At 37.8% G+C, this 17,265-nt stretch overlaps 1 protein-coding gene across 4 annotated transcripts in view; it reads left to right on the top strand.

The window, feature by feature from the left end:
• LOC107700995 (sodium- and chloride-dependent glycine transporter 1-like) overlaps nucleotides 1–17,265 on the top strand; it is a 45,894-nt gene that overhangs the window by 5,519 nt on the left and 23,110 nt on the right. For 2 of the 4 annotated variants that reach the window (XM_016502881.1, XM_016502879.1), the window contains exon 2: nucleotides 1,561–1,812. In XM_016502881.1, the coding sequence (XP_016358367.1) occupies nucleotides 1,783–1,812 (30 nt within the window). In that variant the 5' untranslated portion in view covers nucleotides 1,561–1,782. Of the gene's footprint in view, nucleotides 1–1,555; nucleotides 1,813–13,422; nucleotides 13,670–17,265 lie in introns of those variants that run through there. The other 2 variants (XM_016502880.1, XM_016502878.1) reach the window with 2 other exon arrangements.

Genomic DNA, 17,265 nt, shown 5'->3' with positions numbered 1-17,265 from the left:
GTAACGTCTATCTGAGTGAAACGGCATCTGAAATGAGAGGGCGGGACTTGATTTCGTCCTTCGGGAATTGATTGGATCATTGGAAGTTGGGGCGTTGCTAACAAAATGGAGGTATATCTGAATGCCAGTTTGCAGTTAGTTGTGGGGGGATTTCTCTCCACTGGATTCACTGCCGACACCCTAGCATGAAGAATTTTTTTATTTATTGATGAAGACGACGACGAGGATGATCAATGGCACAAAACATGCCTAAATAGCTTTTTCCAATATGGCTTTTATTTTTTTATTATTTTTTTAATAATTAAATTTAATAATAATTTTTTAGGTAATTGTTTCAGAAACTAAACATTTAGAATAAAAATAATTGGTAATAATTATTATTATTTACTGTTTTTGCTGCCCGACCTTCCTGGAGACTTTCATTTGTAAAGAGCTAATTGGTTACAGTTGTAATTTTAGATAGCCCACAGCTCATTCAGTAAAGTGCACATGTTTTGTGTGATGCAATAGACAACTAAATACTGATAAAGGGAGCCATCGGTTCAGAGAGTTTGCTCTGCTTATCTCATGTCTTATCTTGCTGCTTTTTGTAAATAAAAACATCTTTTTGGGAAAAGGTTGAGGGGCCGAGGGATAGTACACTTGTCTCTTAACCTACTTTTGCCCATGCTTTATCTTTTCCCTTTTTTTGTTTGTTTGTTAAATTGTTATTCTATTTGGGTACCTTGTTTGTTTAATGTTCCTAGTTTCTTGTTCCCATTAACAAAACCATAGCAGTAATTTTCCACTGAAATATTGGTGCATGTTCACTTGCCATATGAGTGAAAGTTCACTCGTCCAGGCTGAGGTGTTAATTTCAAATGGTTGGTCTGGAGAAGCGTTCACTTTAATTCAGGAGGAGTGATGTACTGCGTTGCCTGGTGTCAGGATGAGTGGTTCACAACAACATCAGAGTGATTTAAGAGGCTCCAGTTGCTGAACTGTTACTTGGGTCTTGGTCTTGCCTTAAACTGAATATCTGGTATAGTGAAGAAGTACAAGAAACTTTGGATTTCTGCATTACAAGGACTAGTGCAGAATCTACAAATTCTAAAAATGTCCATGTGCTGGATTTTGAATATTGTTGTAGTAAAACAGAAGGATTGAATGTGGGAAGTTTTCACAGTGTCTAACCAATCCAGAATGTGGACTATAACAGTTTGTAAGCTGATGTAGGCTATAGGTTAATTTGGTAAACCATTGTTGTTTTCTAGAAGCTTATGGTTCTGTACCCATCTGTACTGTAACCCTTTGTTTTAGCTATTTGCTGAAAATACTAAGTCTTCTCATCTTAGTTTACAATTTAAGCATCCTCTACATCACTTCTCGGAATAATCGTAATATCAGACTTTAAAGTCCAACATAAACTCCAGCCACACTCCCAGCCAGCAAATGTGCAGTGTAATCAGCGGTTATGAAATGATTGTTTTAAAGAGAGAACAACACGTTTGGGGGCTAATAGCTGCTTTTCCCCCTCTTCCTCCCTCCTTCTCCCTGTCACATGTTCCTTTCACAGCATAGAAAAGTTCCTGGATTAACGCAGAATTAGCACAAAGCAGAGACGCCACCTCAGCCCAACGTTGCAACTAGCAGAGAGAGGAAACGATTGAGGGAGAAGCAGTGTGCACCAGAAACTAAGACACATACCCCAGCAGCTCAAGACGAGTTCCAGAGAGCACAGAGACAGGCCAGGACGGGCATCCTTCCGGAAAGGGGACCCACGCCGAAGAGAGCTTCAAAAGCATGGCGGAAAAACAATTTTCTGGCATATTGGTGAGTCACTCAAACTTGCATTTTGTAACTTTTATAGAAATGTTTCCTTTTTCTCCATGCCCAGGTTTTCACAGCTATAATTTTAGATTTGATATTTTTGAAAGTTATTTTAATCTTGTATTATGTGTATTTCTTAGTAACATGATCTGGCATTTTTTATTGTCTGATTAAAAGTTAGTAATCAAGCAGGTCAAAGCATTTTGGATCAGGCCACAGTTCTAAAAAACTTAATTGTTTCAAAGAGCTGAACTAAAAGAAATGATTACACCTTAAACCGAATTACAGGGTTTTTTCCTACTTACAGCTTTTATAATAAAGACTCTCAGGAGTAGTGTGAAATGCCCTGACAGCTCATAGATATCTTTAACTAATGATTAGGAGAATATAAAGAAATTGGATGAATTTAACAGAGGAGATGGTATAATTTAGGGAAGAAAAAAAGCACTTTTCACAATGCTTTGTCATTTTATGAACCCTCGCGGCTATATTGTGTTGTAAGAAATGTCTTATAATCCACTGCTTCGTTAATGGATTTAAATAAATTAAGAAATTTTTCCAAATGACTGTGAAAGCAATTTAAACCTGGATTTTAAAACTGTACATGTCTTCTTGAGTTTTCAAACCCTGATGACTTTATTAACCATTGCTGTGCTGAGAGTACACACATCTGGCAGTGTGAACTGATCTAAAGTGTTTGATGCGAGACCACAATGCAAGAGTGACAGTCAAGGATGTATGACATCTTCTAAATAGATGTGTCAACCGTGGCATAATACTTAAAGTTTTTCAAAAGAAAGAATAAAATAAATTCAATTTCAGTAAAATAAAAAATTACTTATGATTTTTGATGTGATTATAGCTACATTTGCAACATTGGATTTTACTTTAAGATATATTATTGTTATTCTTAAGTGTTTCTAATTGCACATTTTCTGAAGGGTGACATGTTTGTCTGAAGTGTCAGTGGTTTGTGTGGAGTTGCTGCGTGGCTGGGCTTTTGTTCGGGGTGAGTGATGCTGTAGTCTCTTGTGTGACTGTAACTGGGTAGTGTGTTTCTGGTTCTGAGCTGTGCTGCCTGTAACTGTACAGAAATAGTATTTCTCCATTTAAACCAGTCTTGTTTTTAAATTTTTAAAAGCTGTGTCACTTGATTGCATAAAATGAGACTTATGACAGAACGTTCTGGTAATATTTTAAATTTAATTATAATATCAAAAATAAGGATTACAATATTCCACAATTGGACTATTTACAACATAATCCCTCCTAAATTCTGTCCCAAATGCCTTTCAGAATCATGGTTAGATAGAATGGATATGGAAGTCCATATGAGGAATATGTAGTAAATAGGTCGTAAAGCTAAGGGAAACTGTTGCAGGGGTCCTATATTAAATAAACCTTTGTGGTCCATCCCCACCTTTATCCTCCCCTCGTGTGATTGGTTACAGTGGTTGTAATATTATGGCTCCTGTCCTGTGTATCTCTGTGTTCTTCTAACTGTATTGTCTTCTACTTTTAGCCTTGTACTGTGTCCTGTACATTTTGTACGTCTAAACATGTGTATTTATTTTTGTGAATGAGCATCTTGCAGATGGAATACATTTGATATTTAAATCACAATTATGGTAAAATTGCCATTATTTTTCATCGGATATGATTTTTTTTTGTCACATTAAGTTAATCTTAAAAATCTTAATTTAATTTAATTTTTCATAATTTTTTTTTCTTTCAAGTTTGCAGATTTTTATGTTGTATACAATGCCGTCCAAATGCCAGATTGCTTTGCCCCCCCATAGAGAGTTGCATTAACATTCTGCCTTTTAGACTTTTTCAGCACCTTACCCCTTTTTTTTTTTTTTTTTTTTTTGTGGTGAGATGTGCTTTCGGAGGTCAGTGGCATCAATGTGTTGTTCGCAATGTTGTGGGGAGTACAGAGGTTTGGTTTGTTCTCAGGAAGGGAAATAAGATTTTGACCGGCACATTTGTTTACTCATCACTCTAAATGACTTTTACAGATTGCACCTCATTGGACACAAATAGTTTTGCTTAATGTACAATATCTGACCAAGTGGAAGTACCCTGATAGATGGTTTTTGTGTACTGTCAAAAGGCACGAAGCTTGCTTTAGTGCTTTGAATGGCATTAAGTCCTCTTTGTCTCTGACAGAAGCTGTTCTGCTTTAAGAATATCCTGACGTTTTGACTAAGATAATGACAGCGTAAAGCCCATTGTTACCCTCTGACAGTGACAGTAGAGAATGTTAGCGCTGTGGTAACCCAAAACATAATTAGAGACGAGTAGAATGACATAAGAGGAATTAATGCTGGAGCTGTCAGACATTCAGAAGCAGTTGCGGAGGAACTGTTGAAGGAGCTGTGATGACCGTTTGCTGTACTCGCTGCTTCTTCTGTCCCGCTGGCAGCTCTCCACCCTTTCCCAAGGGTTGTTAATGTGTGCTGCTGTCTGTGAATTTGAAATGAAACGGAAACAAATTTTGGATCCCGTTGTCCCTCAGGATGCTGGGCTACTGCTGCATGTTTTCACTCTGCTTTGTGGGCTCTCAAACATTTCGGTCAATTAATTAGCATTAAACAAAATAAACAACAGTAAATTACATAGATACATTTTCTTTCTGTTATTCAGAATGTCTAAGGACCCTAGTGAGCTGTTTCACTGTCACATGACATTCTAAATCAGCTAAAATGGAACCTCTGACTTATATTTAAAATTGAAAAAAGTGACTGATTTGAAATACTTCACATAAGGAGCAGCTGGTTAATGGTGACTAATGTGCACCTCTGCAGCATTCCTCACGTGAAGTGCATGAGACACAGTTGATTCCTATAGAGTTCTGTGTTCTAATACATGTTGCTATTCTGCTAAGCTTGCATTAGTTTTAATGAGCACAAAAATACATAGCAAATGCATGTATATTGGGTGAAATGGTAAATATTTAATTAGACAACTATTTTTTCTGTACATTTCAGTATTTAACATGATTATTGTAATTATTTTCAATCCATTAATATTTTCCTTAAACTTGAAGCAGTGCATTTTGGGATTGCCTTTTCTGTGAAGGATAACCTTTGGAATAGCACACTACCATGCTACTCTTGCTATTTTTGCAATATACATTAGACATAAATATTAAGACTGTTTCCAACACTGCATTAGATTTTAGCCAGAACATGGTGGCAGCTATAAATAACACAATTTAAAGGGATTATGCACTCAAAAATGAAAATTGTCATCATTTACTCATGTTGTTCCAAACCTGTATGACTTTTTCTTTTGAAGAACACCTGGAACCCAACAACACTGGAGCACATTGACCACCATTGTATGAAAAAATAAAATAAAATACTGAGACTTTACTCAAAATGTCTTCAGTTTCAAAGAAGAGACAGAGTGATACAGTTTAGGAACAACCTAAGAGTAGTGAAATTGTACTCTTTTAGTGAACTGTCCCTTTAACACACCTATGCCTAACTTACTAGCATTTGGTAGAGCCTATATTTTAGTGAATCTCTTTATGAGATGTCACATCATTTTTAATGAAATGTCCTTTATTAAAAATGATTCTTTCGTTAATAATCCAAAGTCTCATTAATAGGTGATGGACATCAAGTTCAAGGCCTAGGTCAGCAGCACTTATGTAAGGAACATATTGAACTGTCACTCACTCACATTAACTACAGCGTACACATCTTTGTAGCTGTGCAACCGTAGTGCCTTCAGGGGCTTGGGAACAGATGTGGTTGAGCAAAGGGGAAGTCAAACATGATTTCTGTCTATGTTTGAGGCGCAGACTGTACTGTCTGTGGAGCGTACCGAGCCCACAGAGAAGGCAGCCACCGTGGAGTATGCACAATTGGAGGACAAGGGCCACCAAATGCTAAACACGTCCACTGCTGCGATTCCTTTAAAAAAACACTCCCCTCCGCTAAAAGGGCCCATTGAGCCTCAGCCTTTAGATTTCATTTGAAGTAACCACTCAGGCTGAAAATTTCGTTTTTCTGTTTCTTCCTCTCGCCTTTATATATGAGGTACCCCTATTCTACCCAGGCTAAACACAAATACTGACCAAGAAAGAGCCACTTTTTCTCCTCGCTAGCTGAAATTATGGACCGCAGTTTAGCATTGTGTTCCACCCACCTGGCTTCCTAAATCTTCTTTTATTAATATTATTTTTAACGGTTGAATTGAAGTCCCTCAAAGCCTTTTCAGCCCATATTTAGGTAATTTGTTGCGCTTGAACCCGACCTGCTCCCCCCATGGCGTTGTGAATGGGAGAAAAAGGCATGGGATGAGGGGGGGTCTGCTGTTCTCAGGGTTTCTCCACAGAAACAGCCCCTTGACCTATTATATCATTTTGAAGCTCTCCATGTTGAAAGATCACAGCAACACAACCCTTGCTTTTGTATTGACCAGTTCGTGCATTAAATTAAGTGCCAGGAAATAATAAATAATTTATAAATAATAAATTCAGAGAAAACACAATTTCAAACGCACAGAATTTGACACAGGAATCAGAGTGTTGTAGTATTCCAAGCTTGTGTGTGTTTGTGACCTGCTAACGTGACGTAGGTAGTTATAAATTGTCATACCAATCTCTTTTTGTGCTGTTTGAAATGGCAAATAATGAAAATTAGTACATATGTAACGTTCTGTAACGTGACCTCTGTGTGCGAGTAAATGGACCTCACTGCATGCCTCTTATGTACTCCTGATAGAAAGCCTCCCTCCAATGTCAGAGAGCCTATTAATAGTTTATTTTGTTTGCTAAGAAAAAGGGCCTCCACCCCACAGACATCGTGTAAACTCAGATTTTCAACTGTTTGTCAAAACATAGATGGCCCCATTACAAGACATTCCTTGTATTTTCAACTTATAGAATAAACTTTTCTACTTCTCTTTTTTTCTCAACCTCAACCACAGTTTGACATTCCAGTTGTCACTTTTCTAATTGGCCGATTGTTGAATCCACGCGAGGCGAGTCAAAGTCACATGTACATCAAGTTCATCCTCAGCTATGGTCCCATATGTTTGTCAAAATATGTATGTTTTGCGCTTTCTCCAGCCTGATTTGTGCCCAAGCTATTCCTCTGAGCCCCATTCTCCCCGGAGGAGGTCTGAGCTACACGCTATTTATAAAGAATTAGCAGCTGGGGCCCTTCCAGCCAAATTATGGTGGAGTGGGGGTGGAGGGAAGCTTCAAGTTAATCCAAGCGATGGAAATTGCTCTTCGGTGTCCCAAAAGCCGTTTGGACCAGGTGGACATCACAAATTCTCTCTCTGCCCTATAAGCACACAAACACACACACGCCAAAGGGACGGGGCAGAAAGTCATTTTCAGGCGAAGGTCCATAAATATGTCTCTGTGTTGCCCTCTACAATGGTCGTGCCAGACTTTTCACTGACTTCCCTATATAGTGTCTGGCCAAACAGTGCCTCAGATTAAGATTCACTGCGTTACTTCCTGCTGTACAAAATAAGGATTTCCGTCCGACAATGAAGAGGCCCCTTTTAGCATCATTATTTTCACAGTTGAAGCGTAATACATAGTGAGAGCATATTAAGTTGATTTGTAATGATAGACATGAATTTGAATTCATTATGACATAATGGGAACTGGTGAAGGAAACACTCATTTATTTTAATTATTTCATTATTAGGAGGCAATTATCTTAAGCTATTGTACATACATTTGAATGCTTTTAATTGATCAGTGAAATTTCAAGCAGACCTGGGTTCAGATTTTTGAGTTTTCACTCTTTCTATCAGTGTGTTAAGTCAATTTTAGGTCTTTGGACATCAGGTTAACGTTGTCAGCAGTTAGTTGAGTTCTACATTTTGGGGTATTTCTCACACATATAAGTCACATTGCATTCAGCTGGTTTTCCAAAACAAAACATTGGTGAATTTGACCTTTTAATGATCTTACACATTTTGTTTTATTATTATTTTTGTATATTTTTTTGTTAAAAGTTCCCATTTGTTTTGCTAAATTATGACTACAACCATATCAAATTCATTTAATCAGTAAAGTATACTGAATTTATTGTCATAGTGTTAGTTACCATTTAAAATGTACAATGATGTCCAAATATAGCTTGTCAGCTTAGTTTTCCATTTCTGTTTTGAATTTATCTAATGTTTAGCAAGGTAGTTGCTAAAGACCATTGCCAACCAAAAGCTGTGTAACTGATTGCGTATTTATTATTATGGAGAAGGGTTCCTTAGTTTGCTGTATATATTAAAGGATAGTTCACACAAAAATTAGGATTCTTTCATCATTTACTCACCATCATGTCACTTCAAACCTGTATGATTTTGTGGAACACGAGAAGATATTGTAAGAAACGGTTTTGGTGCCATTGGTATTTTATGGAGTGGGAGGACATGAGAGTGGGTAAATGATGACAGACTTTCGATTTTGGGGTAAACTGTCCCTTAAGTCTTTCTGAAAGCTAAATAAGATCATGTCTCAAATATTGTTTTCACTTTAGATATTAACAGTCAGTCTTTTAGTTGTATGTCAACCATTCAGTCTTTCAGGCTGTGTGCTGTCATGTGCAGGGGGTAAAAATCATGTGAGTTGATTGTCTAAAACCGTGGTCCTCTGTTTTGTGTGTGTGTTTGCTTAGGGTTGTTTTTGTGTGTTGGACATACCACTCTAGATTGTAAATGGGGCAAAAGAGAGCTCCGGAAGGAGACGGCTCATCAAAGCCTGCACTAAGTTTGAAAAAGTGACGTTTTTAGTCAGCAGTAGTATTTTAGCCCTCACTGAGGCCCTCTTGTTCAGCTTGTCAATAGAACGAACGTGCCCTGAATGGAAAACACCTGCTTAAGGGCTCTTGCTGGAAACCACACTTACTGAAGCTCCCTGGTGAATCTGGAAACCACTTGTGTTGCTTTCCTGTTTTTAAGTTACACTGTAGAGGCTTCTGAATTAACACTTGTATGAGGTCCTCATGACCCATGGGTCTCTGAATTGAAATTGCCTTTTTCATCCTCGGTGTTGTAAAGCTTTTTTTTTTTCCTCATAAGAATGTCTTGGACACTCTTTTCCATATTGTGAAAGTAAATTATAATAACAAAAAAATAATAGTCCATATGACCCGTTTCATATCAGTGATTAATGACTTAAATTTTGGTCACATATAACTTATTGAAAAGCTTCAGAAGTCCTGAAATGCAGCCCACAAGTGATAGAGACCATTTTAGTGGTGTTTTTTGTAGTTTTAGACCTTGAAACCCCTGTTTTCCTTTCACTTTCATTATATGAAAAAGAATCAGGATGTTCCTTAAGAATTATTTATGCAATAGGAAGTCTGTATCTTTACTCAAATCACATAAAGTTCCAAAACATGTTGTGCTGGTAGCCTAATATCTAAGAACGAGGTTTGCTGACTCACAGATTGCAAGCGCTAAGTAGAGGTCCTAAGTAGAGGTGAGCCAGTAATTGTAGATACTAAGCTCAAAATCCTGCTTTTTCTTCATTGTGAACTTGAAGGAACTTAACCCCTTGATGTTCCAGATTTTTTTTTTAGAGCTGCTTTACTGTAAATAGTTTTTGAAGGAAATGCATGTGCAAAATGTTGTGCGTTTTTTTCCCCCCAAATGTAAAAATATAATTTCTAAATAAAATGTATAATATAATTTATAAATAAAATTAATGATTTAAATTATTTTATAATGTTTTATTAAAAATATTATTGCATATAAGATTATATTCTGTACAGTAAATGTTTATTAAAAAAAATATAAATCACTATAAAATCATAAAAAAATAGTTTTAATAGTTTTGAATGAAATGTGTGTGCAAAATGTCATGCAGTTTGTTTCAATGGTAAAAATATTTGATTATCAAGCAAACATGATTTTATAATATAAATGTTTTATTAAACCTTACTATGTATAAGGTTATAGATACAGTAAGATTTTTTGAATAAAAATGTATTGTCTGTGTTTGTATACTTAAAATATGGTAAATTTCTGGAAATAAACACACACAAACAAATTTTAGCTAAATAAATAATATGAAGAGAAAAATGCTATTGAAAATAGTTATGATTAGGTTTGTGGGGATTGAATTGTTTTCTATTATGAAATTTAAGTTCTTTAATGAGCACTGGGTATCTAATTAGGAGATCTTATTCCCCTACTCCCACATGTGCGCACTTGTTTAGGATCTGTCTGAGTTTTGTTTTGATGTGTTTATTCCATTTCAACGCCATAGCCCTTCTCTTGTTCTCATCACTCACTATTATGCTATTGATATTGGGCAGCGCAAATAGCGGAGTGTTCATATCCTCATTAGAAGCGAGTGTTTTTGTGAAGGGAGTTGAGGCTCCGTGCTGCTGCTTGACTAATAGGGGTTGGCTAGGGCCCCTGAGGAGTCTCTAATGACCGCCTGTGTCAGATTCCCTTACAGCCGGGCTCGTGGCTCAGACACAAGGAGCTGCCCGGAGCTATGTGCATTTATATGTGTGTGTTTGTGTGAAAGGGTAGGTGTCACAAATACATAAACAAAGTCTCAACCAATTGCTTGTAGTCGCTGGAACTCAAGTGGAAAATAAGCATCACATATTAATTGAGAGGACACTCAAATTTGCCAGTTGATTTCTGATGTAATTTGAGGTCATTATCATAGATATGTTTATGAAACCTGCCTTTTTTGCCATTTTGTATTGAGACAGAAGTACTAAGAAGTACTGGGGGAAAAGAGTGGAAGTATAATCGTGATATGACACAAGACAGATTTGAACTTAAATCTCTCACAAGACCATCCTCACTCTAAAGCATCTATATGTTAACCGCTAGTGACGTTTTTGCAGTATAATTATGTTGTGTAAGAACTTAGTGTAGTTAAGTGTAAAGAGATGCTCATCTCTTTGTGATGCTGTTTGTTCCCAAAGGGTCAAACAGGCAGAGCAGATGTAGTTTAAGCTCAGCTGGGAGAGTATCATCAATATCTCACAGGCATAATAAACTGTATTTCTGGATCTATTCTTGCATACTTTTTTGTTTATCTAGGGTAGGATTTGGTAGGTAAACTACTAGTTTCATATATTTAATTTATTCTATTTACTGTTTATAGGCATAAAATTATTTTGGGATGACTGGAGGATGTTAGAAAAAAAAGGCTTGCCTTTGGACTGTATTTACAATTATGCAGTGACTCTTATGCCATGCTTAATGTATAAATGCCATTTGCAATTATGTAACAAAATTTATAACCAAGTGCCATTTATTTTAAAGTAATATAGCACAAACACACAAAATAAGTTATATTTTAAATTATAGAATGATAGACATACTTAAAATCATGACATAATTTGCCCACTGTTTGTTTGTTAAGAACCATTAGTGGAACGTTAGCCTGATAGTTGATGTGATGAACTACACATGGTTACACTGCTTGAGGAGAACTGACTTCATTTATCCACTAAAAATCACCTTGACACCATTGGTTTAAGTTATTAAATGAATGGCTGAGAAAAGCAATGTTATTTCTGATAAAAGCTCTAGCATCATTTGTTTCCAGATGCCACCTGGTTTGATATTTTGTTTCTAATGAAGTGACATTCAGACATATTAAGTGTGACCAAAGAATGTTTGCACATGAACTTAAGCTCCAGATAGTTTATATATATAAAAAAAAAGACTGCAAGTTTTGAAGTTTTGACCAGTCGGGTCTTTATCAGTGCTGAAGACCTGACTAGTCGAAATGTTGTGCTTTCTGTAGCTTAAAGGTAGAGACCTGCACTCCCGCGGGAGTACTGTGGGACCCAACGCAACAGGGTGCGGCGCGGGACAACTCGCCGTGACTGAGTGTGGAATCATGGGAGTTGTTGTCTTCATCCCCACAGCCGACGCAATCCGACGGGACTCAGGCAGAAATCATGTTCATGGATGAGCTAATGTATTAAAGATTTATTAACGTCATAGTATGAAGCAGGGTGAGGCTGAAAGCCGTCGAAGCAAAACGAGGCCGCTGAACGAGCGCGACACACGGCTCGAAAGCAGCGGAGCTTTTATTATGCCACAATCGACCGCTTCCGCTCCTTCCAGAAAGCAGCGGAAGTAAGCACCGCTGTTTTATCATACTAGATACATTTTAACGGTCTGTTATAATGCTACTCTGTGCGGTCGTCACCTGTCTAATAAAATGCATAGCATATTAAAGCATCTTTGGTGTTTCATGTTTTCTACAAAACAAAACCGGAAATCGAGGGTGTATGACGTCATTGGCAGGCGACAGAATGACACTATGAACGGTCCGTGTGACTAGTTAAAATTGCTTATTTCTCTGGATTTAAACATTCTTCGAAACATTTAAGATAATGTAAGTACACAAGTCAGCAAAATATATTAAACTGTTCTAGTAGTTTTTGGATATTTTAATAAAAAAATCTTAAATATTGTGCCTTTAAATTCAGTGTTTTTATTTACCCACATGTTCCCAAAAATATATAATGAAAAATACAAAATACTTGTGCACATCCAAAACCCTGAGCCCAATTCTGAGTTTTGGATGTACACACCAATTTTGTATTCTTAACTGTATATTTGTCCCCATTTAATTGGGGCTATTGAATAGTATGTATTCAAAATGAGAAATATACCTTGAGGACTAGACTATGGGCTGAACATATGGGGCAATAAACACATTTGTTTATTTGACTCTTAACTCTTAAATCATTAGTACTGTGTGCAGTTATGTGTGGTCCATGCAATGTTGTGAAGTGGACAGAGATGTTGATGCCATCCACTTGAAGTCTGCTAATCAAATTCATCGCCACCATTATACACCTCTTTCAAATGCTCATTAGGCAGAGTGCCAGAAGCCCATCAACTTTTAACACCAATAACAGGATGTTCATTTGGGTCCATCGCCAAGAGCTGCCACTGAGAGCTTTCTTTTGTCTGTAGGATACTTTTTTTTTGTTCTTGTGTGAATTGTAATGCAGCTTTTCACATTCTGCCACATAATGTCTTTGCTATTGATTTTTGCCTGTTTATTGCTGAGAAAATCTTGTAACCTGCAGCGAGTGGGTGAATTACGAGGCCATGGCCACGGCCTGACCGACAGACGAACAAAAGGGTATATCCCTCCTCTGGCCTCTTGCAGGACCTTACAGGAGAATTGGCAATGTCAAGGGATGAGGATTTGAGAGTCAAGTGTCGCTGAATGGGAGCGTTGGTGGTCTGGGTGCAGCTGCCTCGAGAACAAGTGGAAGAAATGCAGAGACAGGGAGAGTAGCGCGCACCATGGAAGTGGACCTCTCCTTACTTTTGTCTTTCATCGTGCGGGCCAGCCGCTGAAAAGCTTGGCAGTGCCTGTGACTCCAGGCAGCTAAGCTAGCAGCTCCTAGCACTCAGTATGCAGCCAAAGTGCTGGAATGACAACGACTCCATTCATTGTGGAGGTAGAGGCAAAGGATGTGGATCTCCTCTTGTCTGTTTTGCAGAATGGGGGATACAGAAGAGGAGGGGGGCACTTTCCCCAACTTGCAGCGGAGGAGGTAAGGATGAGGGAGTGAGAGAGAGAAACCGAAAGGGAGGGAGAAAGAGAGCGAGAGAGTGGCAGCGGTGGAGGGGGAAGTTCCATGCCGAATGATTGAAAGAGGCGGAGAGGAAGCAGAACTCCATCAGATGAAATGAGGTGAAAATAATTCAGGCATTAATCAAGCTTGGCCGAAAGGAGGCTGTTCTTTCCCCCCCCCCCTCACTCTGCGGAAGCAAACGGAGAGGTGTGAATGAAGAACTCGAGAGTTGAGACGAGAGAACTACCGGACACTATCGAATCATGTCGGAGTCCAACAGCAGCGCAGCTTGTATGGCCGATCAGGTCAGTTGTGTTCTTGTCATATTTATGCGGTTTTGCAACGGCATGTTCTCTTTCTATAGATGTCGAGCTCTGTTGAGAGGGAAATTTGAAAATGTTGCGTCCCTCAAGCGAGAGCGAGTGAGCACATTACCCGACGCATCAAAGCGGCAATTGTACGAAGCTGCCCGGACGACGGTGCAGGGTCCTGAAAGAACTGAATTAATCAAGACCAAGCATTGTCTGCAGTGCCTTATTTTTCGGCCATCATTCAAGGGGGCCTGTGACGACTCAATAGCCCACAGACCACGTGAGAAAGGGGCTGCAGCTCTTTAAAAACCAGACCACGTGTGGGCCAACTGAAAAGTTTTTATAACAAATTGCAGTGGGAAGTTCTGGCAACACTGGTGGAAGGGTATGTGATAAAGTTTCCAAGGAAGTGGGCAGGAGAGCAGTGTTTGAGAGACAGAAGGAAGGAGGAAAGTGTCCAGGCTGAAAGGAGGGCTGGCCCATATTTCTACTCCTTTTTCTGTCTTCCTTCACCTCCTTTTTTTAGTCACCAAGGCTCTTGTCACTTAAACAATCATGGGGAAGATTTGTTGGAAATAAAACGTATAGATATAAGGCACTTTGTGGGTCACAGATTTATGTTGCAGCGCCAGTTTTGGTTGCATCCTTTCTTTTGCCTCTGTATCCATTCCGCCATTCAGTAGGATTGTGCAAATTAGGATAAAGTAACAGTCTGGTGACTAAATAAAAACTAGTGAAACAAAATTTGGTTACTTAAAAAGATAGATTTTATTAATTTTATTTATTTTGTTAATTAAGGAATGTCATTATGTGGCAGGTTTTGAGTTTTGGAATGACGCAAAATCCATTTATCGTTGTCAAGTCACCTTTATTTATATAGCGCTTTATACAATACAGATTGTTTCAAATCAGCTTTATAGTGTCAAACAGGAAAATAGTTTGTCAATAATGCAAGAGGACAATAACAAATGGTCAATTTTTCAGTTAAGGTCAGTTCATTGATGATTCAGTGATGTCATCGTCCAGTTCAGCTCTCTTCCAATAGTGTCTGTGCAGTCGAGCCGACAATATTGCCAGAAATTAAGTGTCCCCAACTAAGCAAGCCAAAGGCGACAGTGGCACGGAACCAAAACTCCATCTGTGACAGAAATGGAGAAAAAAACCTTGGGAGAAACCAGGCTCAGTCGGGGGTTCAGTTCACCTCTGGCCAGACAAAACCAGCATGGTGTGGTTTAATTCCAGGCTGCAACACAGGTCAGATTGTGCAGAGGACTTGTCTGGTTCCAAGGGTCTTGTCCCGATGGCTGTCTAGTTGAAGAGGTCTTCGCAGGGGATCTGTCTCTGGGACTCATCTAGCTGACATGGTCACCGCTGACATTCAGGGCTGTCATTGTCATCTCTTTTAATCTTGATATGAATGTTGGTATTCTTAGTGCTTAATTAAATCTCTTTCTATCATATATCATATCTCAAGTTTGAGGCAATGTGCAGTCTCAAATTGCATTGTCATCAAGTTATATTCGTGAACAGTTTTAATGAGCAAATTCTCTTTTATTATTTAATTAGTACCAAGAAGCATTTATAGTTCTATTGACCAGTTGGTCACAATGCCATTGCAATGCATTATTTTGGTCTTTCGTAATGTTGAGAGGGGCTTTTTTTTTGCAACCCTTATCCCTTGACTATCAATAACCCTAGTCCTAACCTTTGCCCTCATATTTGTTTCAATTTTTTCTTTCTTGTTTTTATTTTGGTCTAGTCTTATTTTTATAGGTTAGACAGACATCACTAGCTGTAAGTCCTCGACATTGGGGATGAGACCTTTAAAACCAGATGAGCAGTGGTCATCTGACCTTATCAGTTAGGTTGACCACATTCATCTTTGAAATAGGTTTTCTTTTTTTTTTTTGCATGTAATTTTACTTTTGAATAATTACATATTTATTATGGATCATTCAGAAATCGTCATGGTTGTGACATAACCATGAGCGCATTAACATACCAGTGCCTGTTAAAGACTGGTCATTTACATATAGAAGGCTTAGATGTACAGTAGCAACAGCCTGTTTAATTGTTAACAAAAGTGTCAGAGAAAAGAAAAATGGTCAGAAAAAAATTGTGGTCACTTTTAAAGGGGTGATTTTTTTCCCTCTTGAAGTTCATCTTATAATCTGTAAGCAATTTATGCAAATGACAAAATATTAATAACATGAACATCAATTTATACACGCACAAGAGAGGGTTTGATGAGGTGTGCTGATTTATTTGATCATATCCAGCAGTGCTAGAACCCTGAGAGACACCACAGACTCAGGTGTCCAGCTGTAGAGCTCACTGATTTATCACATACACACACACACACACAGACAGACAGAGAGAGGAGCAGGTGCATCTGCCAGAGCCTCAGCCTCCAGCCTCCAAACCCCTCATGTGTACTCAGTCACGTGTGTATACGGTGGGGAAACATCATTTCCCTGTTTAAGCTTTAAAATATGCATAACTTAGAATGATATTGTATCCTTTGGTAAGGGTTAACACTGAGAGTTAATTGTCGATTATTTCTTTGATTTGTCTGATATTCAATGAACAATGTGCAAACTGAAGTTTGTATACCTGTAATGTACACAATATATTGTCTACAAATGTTAAAAATGTTACAATATATAGTAAAAGTATTTAAAAAAAAAACTATTTTAATCATTTGAATAAACTGTATTTATTTATATTATATGCCTGCTCTATATTTGTGTTGGATTTCTTGTTTCAATTGTGTTTTTTATGTTTAAGAACTATTATTGTTTTGATTTTATGATTGTGCTTCATTTGACTAAAATGCATATGTTTGAAAGGCAGTAGCAATTTTTTCTACTCGGTAGAAATTTTTTCACTCGGTTGTTGTCAAGACTAGCTAAACAGAAATGTTTGCATTACACAAATATAACAGTATTAACAGAAATGAGTTGTTCACTTTTATTTAAAGAGACATCACTTATAGAGGCTTTCAGTAAACAACACTAAGACCTGAATAATTGATAATGAAATTCATTGCTGATCATTTTCATTAGTCCTATTACAAATTAATTAGTCTCTCAAAATGGGCAGCGTTTTCCAATCATATAGCTATGCCATTTTCTCTGATTAATTCTGTGCTGGAGATTCAGTTCTGTCTTGTTTGACAGCTTGGGCTCTATGGAGCTCATATATTAGCTCTCTGATATGGCTAATTCTGCTGGACACTGTAGTATTGTCTAATTCTATCTGTTGGAATACAGCATGCTTGACTAATAATTGAGATAATATGAGCCAGTCATTTAATTGTAGTAACATCTTACTGGGTTAAAATGTCTTCACAATAATCTACAGTATGATGATCAGCGCTTAGAAAGTAAGTTTAGAAAGTGTTTTAATTGCAACACTTGATCATTTATGTTACCTTTAAAGAGATGCTACATCTTTTGATTGGTTTCACATAATGACCCAAAGAGCACCAAATAATGGCGCTATAATGCTTAAAGAGTGCGAGTGAGTTTAGCAATAAGTTATCAGTCTCTTTAACAGTGCAGCTATAGAACTGCGTCATGTGTAGGTGT

The sequence above is a fragment of the Sinocyclocheilus anshuiensis genome, unplaced genomic scaffold (assembly GCF_001515605.1).
Source record: "Sinocyclocheilus anshuiensis isolate Anshui unplaced genomic scaffold, SAMN03320099.WGS_v1.1 scaffold1143, whole genome shotgun sequence".
Taxonomy (NCBI): Eukaryota; Metazoa; Chordata; class Actinopteri; order Cypriniformes; family Cyprinidae; genus Sinocyclocheilus; species Sinocyclocheilus anshuiensis.
The sequence above is the reverse complement of the archived record's forward strand: the minus strand, read 5'-3'. Positions and strand labels throughout refer to the sequence as shown.